The sequence below is a fragment of the Orycteropus afer genome, unplaced genomic scaffold (genome assembly GCF_000298275.1).
Source record: "Orycteropus afer afer isolate SDZICR_OR568_19922 unplaced genomic scaffold, OryAfe1.0 scaffold00153, whole genome shotgun sequence".
Lineage (NCBI taxonomy): Eukaryota > Metazoa > Chordata > Mammalia > Tubulidentata > Orycteropodidae > Orycteropus > Orycteropus afer.
This window is the reverse complement of record NW_006921740.1, coordinates 3,218,180-3,231,738: the sequence shown is the minus strand read 5'-3', so window position 1 is coordinate 3,231,738 and position 13,559 is coordinate 3,218,180. Positions and strand designations below refer to the sequence as shown.

At 41.9% G+C, this 13,559-nt stretch overlaps 1 protein-coding gene across 1 annotated transcript in view; it reads left to right on the top strand.

Annotated features, from left to right (window-relative positions):
• Window positions 1-1,257: 1,257 nt before the first annotated feature.
• Window positions 1,258-13,559, top strand: part of KDR (kinase insert domain receptor) — a 51,867-nt gene continuing 39,565 nt past the window's right edge. The window contains exons 1-6 of the mRNA XM_007946209.2: window positions 1,258-1,395; window positions 6,092-6,185; window positions 8,499-8,695; window positions 11,596-11,726; window positions 12,406-12,574; window positions 13,164-13,303. Of these exons, the coding sequence (XP_007944400.1) occupies window positions 1,329-1,395; window positions 6,092-6,185; window positions 8,499-8,695; window positions 11,596-11,726; window positions 12,406-12,574; window positions 13,164-13,303 (798 nt within the window). The 5' untranslated portion in view covers window positions 1,258-1,328. The remainder of the gene's footprint in view (window positions 1,396-6,091; window positions 6,186-8,498; window positions 8,696-11,595; window positions 11,727-12,405; window positions 12,575-13,163; window positions 13,304-13,559) is intronic.

The window sequence follows — 13,559 nt, the reverse complement described above, 5'->3', positions numbered from 1 at the left end:
AATGAAGTTAGAGAAAATATGATGTCACTTCCCTGGTGTAGGGAGAAATAGAAAACAAGAAGGAACAAATGTGGTCAGGAGATGCTGGTTCCTTTATAAACAGCGCCACAGTCTACACTCTCTAAGAAAGTTGTGAGGTTTGGTCTCAAAAGGTCCTGGGGGCCCAAGGTCTGGGAGCTTTCTCTTCCTTGCTCTTCAGGTAAGACCCTCTGACGAGTAAGCCTCTTTGCGTTCAGCGTCAGGGTGTCTTGGCAGGAAGCTCGCGGTATGAAAAGGGGCCTGGTTAAGAGTTCCAAGCAGAATCAGGCTGGGGGCTCCTTGTTGAGTAACACTGGAGACAAAAAGGCCTTTCTTGAGAGCTTAAAGCCAGGGATGGACGCCCCTCGCACCATGGGTACGCAGGAGCCTCCATACCTCTAGCTCCCTGGAGCCGGACTATAAGTTTTTGCCTCGGAGCTAGTTAGGAGTCGCAAACTTGAAAGCATTCTGAAGCTAGGCAGGTAATTTCTAATTTTTGAAGTCGTGTTAATTTTGGAGAACTGGGGAAGGATATTTCCTGACTAAAGACATTCAGAATTTCAAAGTACAGCTGTGCTGGCTAAACAAAACATTCGTACTGTCTACATTCACAGAAGGTTTGCGACCCCAGACATGCTTTGTCTCAGTATCTGTGTCTTCCTGGTGGCTCCAATCTGATCAAAAAGTTGAGACGCGAAGCCGCCCCTTGTTGCGTTCTCGCAGAGACTCGTCAGTACCTCGGGGCCCGCAAGTGCCCCAAGTGACTCCCAGCCCTTTACTTAGTTTCCATCAGAAACTAAGTTGTTGCGCCGAGCTAGGTGCAGCCCCCGGCAGGTGTAGAGGTGGGGATGTGTAGTGGGTGTTGGGGAGGGCGGGATCCAGGCCCGCGAGCCCCGGAAACACCCAGCCCTGCGGGGTGAGGGGCGGGGCCTGGCGCTTAGAGAAGCTCGGTCCGCTGCCCCGCCTCACCTCGCCCCGCCCCCTCGGTCTACAGTGTCGGCCCCATTCCCACCCCTCGCTGAGTCCCAGGACTCCCGGCGAGTGAAGCTGTGTGGCTCCTGCGTTTCCTCTGCCCTAGGCATCACTTGGAAGCTGCGGAAAGCCCAGAATCGGTGTTGCAGTCAGGATCTCCTATCCGACCGGCACCCGCAGACTCTCCGCCAGCCGCTGCCGGGCTGGGGCACACTCGCCTCCGGCGCTCCGGGGTGGTGCGCTGCGGAGCGCGTCGGGTTCCGCGCCTTCTTCACCCCGCAGGCGGGAGAGAGAACCGGTGCCCGAGTTCTGGGCACTGCGCCGGCGCCAAGTGCAGGATGGAGCGCAAGGCGCTCCTGGGCATAGCTCTGTGGTTGTGCATGGAGAGCCGGGCTGCCTCTGTGGGTAAGGAGCCCGTTCCCTGGAAGGGAGGAGAAGATCTCGGGTGCGCGCGGAGAGATGCGGATCTGGGAGGACGTGGAGGTCCGATCTAACTTTGACTCGTAGAGCTGCAGAGTTGGAAGGGACTTGACACATTGTACTCTTTCATTTACCAGCGGGGAAACTGAGGTTCAGAGACATGCCCAAGATCTCCTAGCGTGTAGGTGGTCTCCTAAGCTCTAAAATGGTGCCTTTTCCACGAGTTTTGACTCCCGCAGGGGCCTCCGCTGGAGAGTGTCCTGCGAGCCGACGCACCCTCGGGCTCCTGGAGGAGAGGATGGGAAAGCACTCGGGGCAGGAGAGCAGGAGGTGCCCCCTTAGGCAGGAACAGGCGGTGAAAAGTCCGGGCTCTGCTCATCATCCTAGCCCGGGCGCCCGCAGGCAGCTGCTGTGCGGGGAATGAAGTCCTTGGGATAGCGCAAGCCGGGCGGTTCCGAGCGCACCGCACGGTGCACTGGGCTCTACCTCCGCTAGAAGGGAGGGGTGACCCCAGCCTCCGTTCCCTCTAGGCTCGGCCCAACGAGCACTACCACTAAGAGGTGGCGACCAGGGAGAGGGAACCTTTCTTTTTTTCGGTTCAGGGCGTCGCTTTTCTCGCAGAGGAGGTGGGAGAAATTGGTGCTTGGCCCTGGGACTGTGACAGGTTAACCAACTGTCTCTAAGTGACAGTCACTTTCCTTGGTAAAAAGTTTTAATCTTTTTTTTTTTTTTTTTCCTTCCTGTTTTTAAGCGCTTTTGCCCTAGCGGTGAGCGCACAGTCAGAAGATCCGAGTCCTGAAGGTCTGTTTACTGAACTTGGTACCCAGTTTTAGCGCCATTCGCGTTGCCACCAAATCTTGAGGTCTCCTTCAGGATTAAGAACGCACACACCCTTGATGCTACAACTTTTTTTTATAAAGTTTCACAGATACTCCTTCTCTGTAGCAAGAATTTACTGATACTCAGATTCCATGAGGTTGAGAGAAAAAAAAAAAAAAGGCAAATGTTTAGGGATTTATTATTATATTGAAGGAATCATGTGTCTTAAGACTCTTCTACTCATAGCAGCAAGATCATCTGTCTTCCGTTATTGAGTTTTCTTAATAATGACTTGGTTCACCAGGCCCTGCTCCACCCTGGACACTCATTTGACCCGGAGAAGGATCCTTTCCTCCCTTTATGGGCAGAGAAAGAAGGTTTGGGCCATGTGATTATTCTGTGTTCCACAAAGGAGTGAGTTGCTTTTAAGCCTGGGGTGTTTCACATCGCAGCAGTGGTAATGGAAATAGGGTTGCCCTGAATAATGGTGAGGTTGCCCTTTTGGAGTATGTGGCTTACTTAATTGGATTGGGCTATAATTGGTGCCATCAAATTCTAGAAACAGAGACACTGTTGTTTATCCTTCCTGTGTTTGAGCTGGAAGGGCTAATAGTGCACAAATTAATTAATATTGGTTATGGGACTTGAACATAGAAAGGCTTTTTACTGAGTGGAAGGATATGTATCTCTGATAGTCATTTCTTCAAAACTTTCTGAAGAGCAGAACTCAGACTTGCCAATGAAAAAGAATGAAACTTCATGGAGAAAAAAAAAAGAGCATTGGTCTACAGATTATGAATTTGAAGTTATTATTGATAGCTTTGTTGAATAGATTTTTGTTGTAGACATGTCTCTAGAACAAGATGGTCTTGTCTTGGCTTCCTATGAATGGGGAACATATCCTTTTCTAAAAAATTTTTATACAGGAAAGTGTGTCCAGAGTATAGGATGATGTAAAGAGCCTCTTGTTTCGGTGATGGTGGGGAGCATAGCTTGTTTTGAGCCTAGTCATTTACTACCATTTTATTCTCACATGAATTTGCTCAAATAATGGCTTATTTCTCATTGAGATCATTGTGCAAATTGTATTAAGTTGCTGCTTTTGACATGTTTTTCAACTTAGTGTTTCCTGGTGAAGTTTGAAATCTGTGCTTCATGCAAATTTTCATTTTCATTTTCTTAGGCAAAATGAGACTCCATTACTGGAAGACATTTCTTTCACTTTTAAACATTTTGCTTTATTATTTGCATGGTAGCATAGTGGCTAAAGCACTTGACTGCTAACCAGAAGGCTGGCGGTTCAAACCCACCAGCCACTCCTCGGAAGGAAGGTTGGGCAATCCTACTTCCGTAGTGATACTGCCTCGGGAAACCCAAGGAGGGGTCGCTATGAGTCGGGGCCGACTCGACGGCACATAACAACAACAACAACAACAACTTTGAGGGCAGTTGTTTTTTTTCATATTGAAAAATATGGAACTGAAAAGTGCTGTGCTAGTTAAGAGAAGCTCTGGTGATGCAGTGATTAAAGCATTTAGCTGCTAACCAAAAGGTTGGCGGTTCAAACCCACTAGCTGCTCCTAGGGAGAAAGATTAGGCAGTCTACTTCTGTAAACATTTATAGCCTTGGAAATCCAATGGGACAGTTCTACTCTGTCCTAGAAGATAGCTATGAGTCAGAATTGACTGGATGGCAGTCATTTTTCTTTTTTTTTTAAAATTTTTTTGTTGTTGTTATGTGCCATCGAATTGGAACCGACTCATACCGACCCCTCCTTGGGTTTCTGAGGCAGTATCACTACAAAAGTAAATTGCCTAACCTTCCTTCTGAGGAGTGGCTGGTGGGTTTGAACCTCCAGCCTTCTGGTTAGCAGTTAAGTACCTTAGGCACTATGCTACCAGAGCTCCCTTTTTTATTTTAGGCTAGCTAATTAACTGAACATGACAAACCAGACCAATAGCTGTCCAAGAGTGGCTCCTAGCCCATGTATATCAGAGTCACCTGACATTCTTGCTAAAATGCAGATTCATAGGCCTAGGGATATTCTGACAAATCCTAAAATTTAAAAACCACTTCATCAAATACAGCTAGTCAGTACTAATGGCATTTACTTTCTAAGAATTATCAATGTAGTTTAATTTCTGTTTTTTCTACTATGTTATGATCAATAAGTCTACAGTTACATCAGCCATCTATTTTGCATGTCTGTGCGGGTGTGTGAGGACATAGGTGATCAGTTGCTCATTTTACCTGTAGTCATTCACATTGGAGTCCACAGGTTGGTTGCATTAGATATTTGCTTATACGTTCTTTACTTACACTGTTTCCTTTTGTTGTTGTTGTTATCTGCTGTCGAGTCAGACCCGACTCATAGCGACCCCTCCTTGGGTTTCTGAGGCAGTATCACTATGGAAGTAGATTGCCCCATCTTCCTTCCAAGGAGTGGCTGGTGGGTTTGAACCACCAGCCTCTGGTTAGCAGTCAAGTGCTTTAGGCACTATGCTACCAGAGCTCCTATACTCTCTCCTACTTGCTCGTATTTGCTCACACTCTTTATTTGCCTAGCAAGGTCAATACTGGTTTAGGCCCACAGAGACATTTGCTCTTAATTAATGTGTATTAAGGACTGTATTAAGCTTGGGTGCTTCCCAGCATCATACACTTTCTAAGCTGCTGTTTTGTAGATCCTAATATGTACAGTTAATTCCCTCAGCAGCTAACTTCAAGGTTGGCTGCTCAAATCCACCCAGAGGTATGTTGGAAGAAAGGCCTGGTGATCTACTTTGAAAAAATTAGCCACTGCAAACCCTGAGTAGCAGAGTTCTACTCGGAGACACGTGGGGTTGCCATGACATGGAGTCAACTGGAAGCAACTGTTTTTTTAACATCAGTTACTTTATGTCCGTGTTGATGTCCTGTTAAATCTGTTCATGGTGGACAGATTTTCTTTATTTGATGCTTTTCAACACCTGGTAGGTCTTCACATTTAGTTGACAGAGAACAAACTTTTCTTGCTGTGGAAAGATCCATAGTGAGACTCTGTCCCATTTATTTATTTTTGTTGTTGTTGCTCTTCAGCTTCTTAAATCATTAGGGAAAGACAAGTTTTTTATTTTTCAAGCTCGGTATCAGGATGAGCTAAGATCTTTGATTAGTAAGTTGAAGAATTGAGCATTCACTAATGATAATTTAATAGCATTACATTTTTAAAGTCCTGTTCTCTGAGGAAAAAATATATTAATATGCATGTCATTTGAAATTGGAAAATGTTCTTTCCTCTTCAATTCCTCTCACACAGTTTTAATGAACAGCTTTTATGCACCATTATTTTAACCTCAGCAGTTCAGTTAGCAGAGGAAGTGTACTAGAAAATTGGTAAAGAAAAATGAGGCATAGACACTCCCCTCCAGCCCCCGAGGGTATGTGGATGAACTATATAGAAATCTCTCTAAGGAGTGTTCATTAATCAGCAGTTTAGTCAAATGCATGCATCCTATGTTTTATAAGAAATGTCAGTGGGTCCTTTCCCAAGGGAGTGAGACCATCAGAGGAAGGTTCATTTGCTTTCAATGTCCATATTCTTTTGTAAGACCTTGAAGTTGGCAATGCAGGGAAACAGGAACTCCACCCTGGCTCCATGAATTGCAGAACGGTTGTGCTGCTTTATGACCATCTGCCCATTCTTCCTGTTATGACACAGCTTGTGAACTTTTACTGGGAATGGTGAAAAGTAAATTCACAGTTCTACACAATGAATTGCTGAAGAGGCTCTCTGAAAGTGTAGAGTATGTATTGTTTATGGAAGGTGTTTCCTATTGGGCCTTAGTGGCAACTGCATTCATCTATTTCATTTGTTTCCAGGTTTGCCTAGTATTTCTCCCGATCCCCCCAGGCTCAGCATACAAAAGGACATACTTACAATTATGGCTAATACAACTCTTCAAATTACTTGCAGGTAGGTAAGGGTTCATGTTAGATTCAGGTTTCCTGGGCTAAACAACTCATTGTTTATCAAAAGAAAAATAATTTCCATTGCAGCAGAATTATAATATAGTTGCAGTTATTGTTTATGAATAGTGAAGTTTCTAAGCACTGATGTAATAATGAAAAGATTAGAAATGTCTTTTTCTGAAATTCTGGATGATTTTGCTGGTATTTTTCTCTTACTGCCCTCTACCAATACACACACATGCACGTGCCCCCACACATGGGTGCTTGAACATCCACACACAGAGACACATATACACATGCTCACAACCAATGATCTGAACATTGGTATAGTAGATACTCAATAAATATTAACTCAATAAATGAAGAACAGAGTTGAACAAATTTTAGGCCATGTTTATTATGCTCACAATGGCTCTTGGACATCTTTTTAGTCCTATCCAAGAACTTTATTTCATGATAAAATTCAGAGTGTTGCGACAATTTACTATTCAATCATTAATATAATTGACTTCATGCTCTGGCTTGCTATGTCTTGGAATACCTGTCTTTGTACTTGCTAGTAAGAAGTTGTGCTATTGATTTTTGCTAATTGGGGAAACAATTTCTTTGACTAGAAGTGGCCTTTAAATTTTTCTTTCCACCCCCTCCCCTGGGAGGAAAGATGGAAGACCTTGGGGTTTAATGTGATTATTCATGGAAGACCCAAATGCTTCCCAGGACCAATATGTTTTTGGCAGAGGCAACAATGGGTGGAGGAGATGTTGCCCTTTGAGAAGAGTACTAGGGATCCAGACAGAACTTTGGGCAGTTTATTGTAATTGCCTCCTACTTGATACAAAACAAGTGTTCAACACAAAGATACAGAGATCTATTTTAGATTGCAAAGTGTAAAGGATACTACTGCAGTCCCCTTATTAGGTCTCTGATCCCAACACCCAGCCCCTGGGAAGATATGCAACAGTGGTGCTGTTTCTCTAGCTTTGCTAGTTCAAGACAAATACATTTCTCAGTAGTTTTTTTCCCTTACTCACCCTCAAAACCAAATTATTTTAAATCTCCAAAGATCCATCTTCTCTCTTTAAGTTCTGTATGGACATTTCTTAGGTTCCAGAAAAGCCAAGAAGTGTGTTAGGAGCCCCTAGGTGGTGCAAACAGTTAAATGCTGGGCTGCTAATGGAAAGGTTGAAGGTTCAAGTGCACCCAGAGGCACCTTAGAAGGAAGCCCTGGCAATCTACTTATGAAAAGTCAGCCACTGAAAACCCTATGGAGCACAGTTCTACTCTGACACACATGGGTTTGCTATGAGTAGGAATCAACTTGAGGGTGAATGGTTCCTGTGTATATATGTGTTAGAAGTAATTTTATAAATGTAGCTGCAGTTTCATGTGAATTTGAAGGAAAGGTCAATAAAGTTACCTCTGTCTTGGGCTGACTATCTCTCTTGGGACGTTACAGAGGAATGGTACAATGTTAGTAATCTGTGTTTTAATGTGGTCCTCACAGTGGCCTAAAGACAGTTGTAGGCCTTTCCTCCCTGACCTCACCTCTTAGTCTCCCTTTTCTCATTCTGAAGTGGCTATCCTGGCTTCTATGCTATTTCTCTAATATTCCAGATATGCACTTTCCTCAGAGCCTTTACCTTTGCTATTCCCTCTACCTGGACATCATGCTTGGAAAAGTAGCGGGTTAGCGAAAACGAAGAGGACCCCAAGGAGATGGATTGACACAGTGGCTGCAACAATGGGCCCACCATATTGTGAGGATAATGTTTGTTCTGTTGTAGATGGGGTTGCTATGAGTTGGAGCTGACTTGATAGCACCTAACGATGGGATGTTGCTCCTCCTGACAGTCACAAGGCCAGCATTATCAAGCACCCTCCCTGTTGAACTCTTCATCTGTTTATCTTTTCTGCATTTTTCTCCATATTACTTATTACCACCTTTTATACAATAAATGTTACTTTTTTAAAAATTGCCTATCTCTTCCAACTAGACTGAGATTCCATAAAGGCATTGATTTTTGTCTGATTTGTTCACTGGTGTATCCCCAGTCCTTAGCAGTGTCTGGCACATAGTACATACTCAATAAATGTGTGTTGAATGAATGAATGAATAGAAAACTCAGGAATCTCTGTAAGTGATTTCTGGATCTTGTCATATGCCGATTTAACCTGTCGTCTCTGGTAGGAGGCTTTGTATCTGTCTGCTAAGTAATTTACTAAACAGTTTGGCAACCAAGCTTTGTGTCTCTGGTTCCTTAGACGCAGTCTCATAGTGGCATTTCACATTAATACCTCCCTGGAATTGATTTTTCAGTGGACAGAGGGACTTGGACTGGCTCTGGCCCAACAATCAGAGTGGATCTGAGGACAGAGTGGAGGTGACTGAGTGCAGTGACGGTTTCTTCTGTAAGACGCTCACCATTCCTAAAGTGATCGGAAATGATACTGGAGCTTATAAGTGTTTCTACCAGGACACTGACATGGCTGCTGTCGTTTATGTCTATGTCCAAGGTGAGTAGTTAAATAGAATTAATTTCCCACGTTGATGTACCGGTTATAAAACACAATAGACGTAAGGAGGAATCGAGTACAAAAGGCTGTTTGCCAACCGGAAAATGCAAAATTCTTTTCTCCTAAGGCTTCTTCTGAGACGGGAGATGCATTGGCTTCTTCTGGAGCTCGGGCCCCCATTACAGCTTTTTTGCCCAAATAGTTTGGTTCTGATCTTTGTTCCTAAGTAACTCTGTGTTCAAAATTGGCTATGGAGGCTTTCTGATGTTTGAGACAAAAAGAAAATACTGAAATCGTTGAGAAGGAAGACTCGGGTGAATTCCGGTGAGGTTTCTATAGAGATAGATTATCTACACCAGCATAGGAGATTTTCCCAGGAATGCAGGGAAATAGGCAAGGACTCTGAAGTTCTTTTGTACATAGGAATTGTTCTTTTTCCACTTCTATTTTATTATTATTATTTTTTAAAATCTCAGGCTCTTGGTGCAAATGAAGACACTGCTTCAAAAGGCCCTTCAAGTTTCCCTGGCATGTGTAGTCTGAGAGTTTGGATGACATGTCAAATCATTCAGGGGTTTGCAATGTGGGATTGGCATCACAGTGACTGATTTAACATCCATGCAGTGCAAAATACAATGTTACACGTATTTAGTATTTATAAATAGAGTTATGTTTTCGTTTGTGCTTCAAAAATCTTATACTAGCTGAATATTCCTGTGAAAACCTGACTTAACCAATGATATTCCTGTAATATAAGCTTGGGGAATGTAAGAATTGGGAGGAATTACATCACATTTTGCTTGGTACTGAATAGTTTTCTTTTCATTGAAGACAAGCTTTTATTTATGCATTTTTATACCTCTGTACATCCCAGGGGATTTGAGGTAGGTGAAGATGGCTTAGATTTTTTTTTTTCTAGAAGCATCTTTTTTTATAGAATGGGAACTTAATCAACTTTGGGAAATACACATGCACAGCCTCACTTGCATTTCAACAATGCAGTTAGGTGAGTGCAGCAGAAAAGTATAGGCCACATCGAAGCACGGTCCTCACTCCTGGATTGCATAACATTTAAGTATTAGTTTTGCCCAAGGTAAGCAAGGTCCAAGATAGAATTCTGTGCCCTCCTCCTCCCCTCTGCAGAATTTGACAGAGATAAGGCTCAGATCTTTGAGAATTTCTGGCTCCCTTTGATCTGGCCGTCTTGGGAGACCAGGCTTTCTCAGAAGATTGCAAGGATTTCCTGCTTTCAGCCTGTCTGGAAATACTACAAGATGAGCCTCGCCCATAATATTTCGTTATTTCCGTCTCCCAAAGTCAGGAAACCTGGAGACATGTGAAAATTCATTTTATGAATTACAGTAAATATTTTATTTTGAGAGGATGGGTGGGTGGTTGGGTTTCTTTTGTTTATTTCCTTATTTTGGGATACCGAAATAGAATTGATTTACTGAATAGCTTTGGTCTTACATCAAAGGGTTAATTTAGCTTCCAAAGACTTACTAATGTAAGCAAGCTATGTTATATTTTCATAACATGTGGATGAAAGGTAGGTAATATTAAGAAGTAGCAGTCCCTAACATTGTTTATTTGTATATTACCCGTCTTTGGGTATGCCATCAAATTCTGTTTCCTGTCTAAGCCATAATATTCTAGGAGTTGAGCTGTCGTCCAAGATTTTGGTCTTGAAGTTTAACAATGGGAAAAACAATATTGAAATATTCTCTGTAAACCTCTCCTTAGTGTCCCTTCTGGTTCCCACCTTACTTCCTTAGTCTTCTGACCCCATTGCTGACAGCAATGGCTGGAGCCAGGAAGTGGTCACCTGGCCCCAATAAGATAATGGCTGTAGCATGTGGTAGGCTAGATTGGCTGCCTTTCTGTGCTTTCCAGCTGGGAAGGAAATCAAACTTCTGCTGTTACAGGGAATTAACTACCTTTATCCCCCTGGGTTTAATTAACCCTTTCTTCACTTTGATTGACTATTACCAAGCACTTTAAAAATGCTCCATCAGGTGGATTCAGCATAGTGGTGTGAACTGTTCTCTCTCTGACATTTCCAGCATGACTCCCAGACCATAGCATCTCTATCTTTGGGAAACAGAGTACTTTCCCAGCAGATTATTAACATTGTATGAACATATTTGAATGATATTAAATCTCTTTCATTTTCTTCTCAGTCTTTATTTAGCACAGTGGCTTTTCAGCTTTTTATCATTGAAGGCCTTAATGACTTAAACTACATACAATATCTATTAAACATTATTTTATAACGAATCTTATAGTCATCACAGTCTTAAAATGTCCATGTAAAATTCTCTTGAGTAATTGAGTTCAAAACTTGAAATTTATTTTCTGTTTATTTGAAAGATCCTTTGGGATCAATTGATTTATTTACATAGCATTTAAATTATTTTCCTAAAAAGAGAGAATATGATTTATTTTAAATTAGTAGGTAAACTGTATAGATTTAAGTTCAAATTTAAAAGTAAATGCTCCTTCATTTTGCAAAAAAATTATAATGATCTAGATGTTAAAATGTGGAACCTATAAAACATGCTCTATTTGTTGATGATCCTTGGGAGAGGCGCCAACTCCATTTTGGGAGTTTTTCTTTCAAATTTTTTGTACACGTGCACACTCACACAAACACTTGTCTCTGTCTATGTGTCTATCTACCTACCTACCTACCTGTCTCTCTGTTTATCACTCTCTACCTATCCTTTTTCATAGCATATACTGTAGCACATTCTTGGACCCAGATGTCTACCCACAGACTAACCTGTCTTTGTCTCATAAGAGATATCATTCTTAATCATTTGTCTCTCTTGTTAGAGTTTATGAACCTGAGAGATGACCAAATGCCATTAAATAACTAATAATATTAAATTTTCTTGTAGATTACAGGTCACCATTTATTGCATCTGTTAGTGACCAGCATGGAATTGTGTACATCACCGATAACAAAAACAAAACTGTGGTGATTCCATGTCTTGGGTCCATTTCAAACCTCAACGTGTCACTTTGTGCAGTAAGTTATATCTTCTTCAATCATCTCTTTCCCATTGCCATCAAGTCTATTTTGCCTCATAACAACCATATAGGACAGAATAGAACTGCCCCATTGGGTTTCCAAGGCTGTACATCTTTATGGGAGCAGACTGCCACATCTTCCACCTGCAGCGTTGCTGGTGGGTTTGAACCACAGAACTTTCAGTTAGCAGCCAAGCACTTTAATCAATGCTCCACCCACACTCCTTCAGGCATCTCTTTTCATAACTTTAGGTTAATATTAAGATGGGTAACCTGTTTGTAATATAATATCAACAATGAGTTTGTTATTTTTCCCCCAACAATGAGTTTTAAAGATTCTTTCCAAAAACCAAACCAAACTCACTGCCATCGAGTTGATTCCAACTCATAGCGACCCCTCCTTGGGTTTCTGTAGCAGTATCTCTATGGAAGTAGATTTCCCAGTCTTCCTTCCGAGGAGTGGCTGGTGGGTTTGAACTGCCAGCCTTCTGGTTTGCAGTCAAATGCCCTAGGCACTATGCCATCATAGCTTTAGGAAGGGTTAAAATGACAATGAATAAAACAAAAAACTATCGGCATTTTTTAAAAGTAAGACAAATTTTTTAATAATCAGCTTATGTGGGAGTCACTTTAGAAAGCATATAGCCAAATATTTGGTATTTCTTTTTACTACCCAGAGGTATCCAGAAAAAAGATTTGTTCCTGATGGCAACAGAATTTCCTGGGACAGCAAGAAAGGCTTTACTATTCCCAGCTACATGATTAGCTATGCTGGCATGGTCTTCTGCGAAGCAAAAATTAATGATGAAACCTACCAGTCTATTATGTACATCGTTGTGGTTGTAGGTAAGAGAACCATTTCTTTCTATATCATTCCTATCAGAGAATAAAGAATGGCCTCATATATTAAGGTATTGGAAGCTAAGGTGTACAGTGAAGGACAAGGCATGTTGAAAAATGTAACTCGTGACATGGTATTGGGGAATCCCTTATATCTATTCTTCTCTTCCAAATAAACCCATGTACAGTTGAGTTTTTATCTTTTTTTTGCCAAGACTAAGGATTAAAAAGAATGCCGTTACAGTTGTACATTTTCTGGAAAATAAATCAGTATTCCATGGCACCAATTTTTAAAATTATACGTATTTCATGAAAAGTTCAGTTATTTACTAAAGCTGGCCCCATTGGCCTAGAGCTGTTGACAACTCAAACTTTCCTACTTTTCCATTCATGAGCTACAATACCGTTGAGCCCTGGAGTCAGTGTTTTATACATCTCTGTAGGTAATTTCCCTGAGAGTTCCCAGGTATTGGTGAGGCCCTCAGAGAAAAATGATATGATATATTTTGAAGTAATGTAACTTTTGAGAAATTTGTGCCAAGTTACAGATTTGCTTCTCTTTTCACTTTCTGTTTTTCTAATTGACTTGCTCTAGGATACAAGATTTATGATGTGGTTCTGAGTCCCTCTCATGGAGTTGAGCTGTCTGTTGGCCAGAAGCTTGTCCTCAATTGTACAGCAAGGACTGAGCTAAACGTGGGGATTAATTTCAACTGGGAATATCCATCTTTGAAGGTAACACTAACAATTCAAAGCCAAACCTTTACATGCTTTGGTAATAATTCTCAAAGGAGTTTGCTTCAGAGAGAGAGAAAGAGAGAGATAGGAGAGTTACTCTGGCCAGATAAAACATGTTGTTGTTAGCCACCATTGAGTTGGCCTCCAAATCATGCTGACCCCATGCACAACAGAACACAACACTGCCCAGTCCTATGCCATCTTCATGATTGATCAGAGGATCGGATCCCTGGGTTTTTTTTTTTTTTTTTTT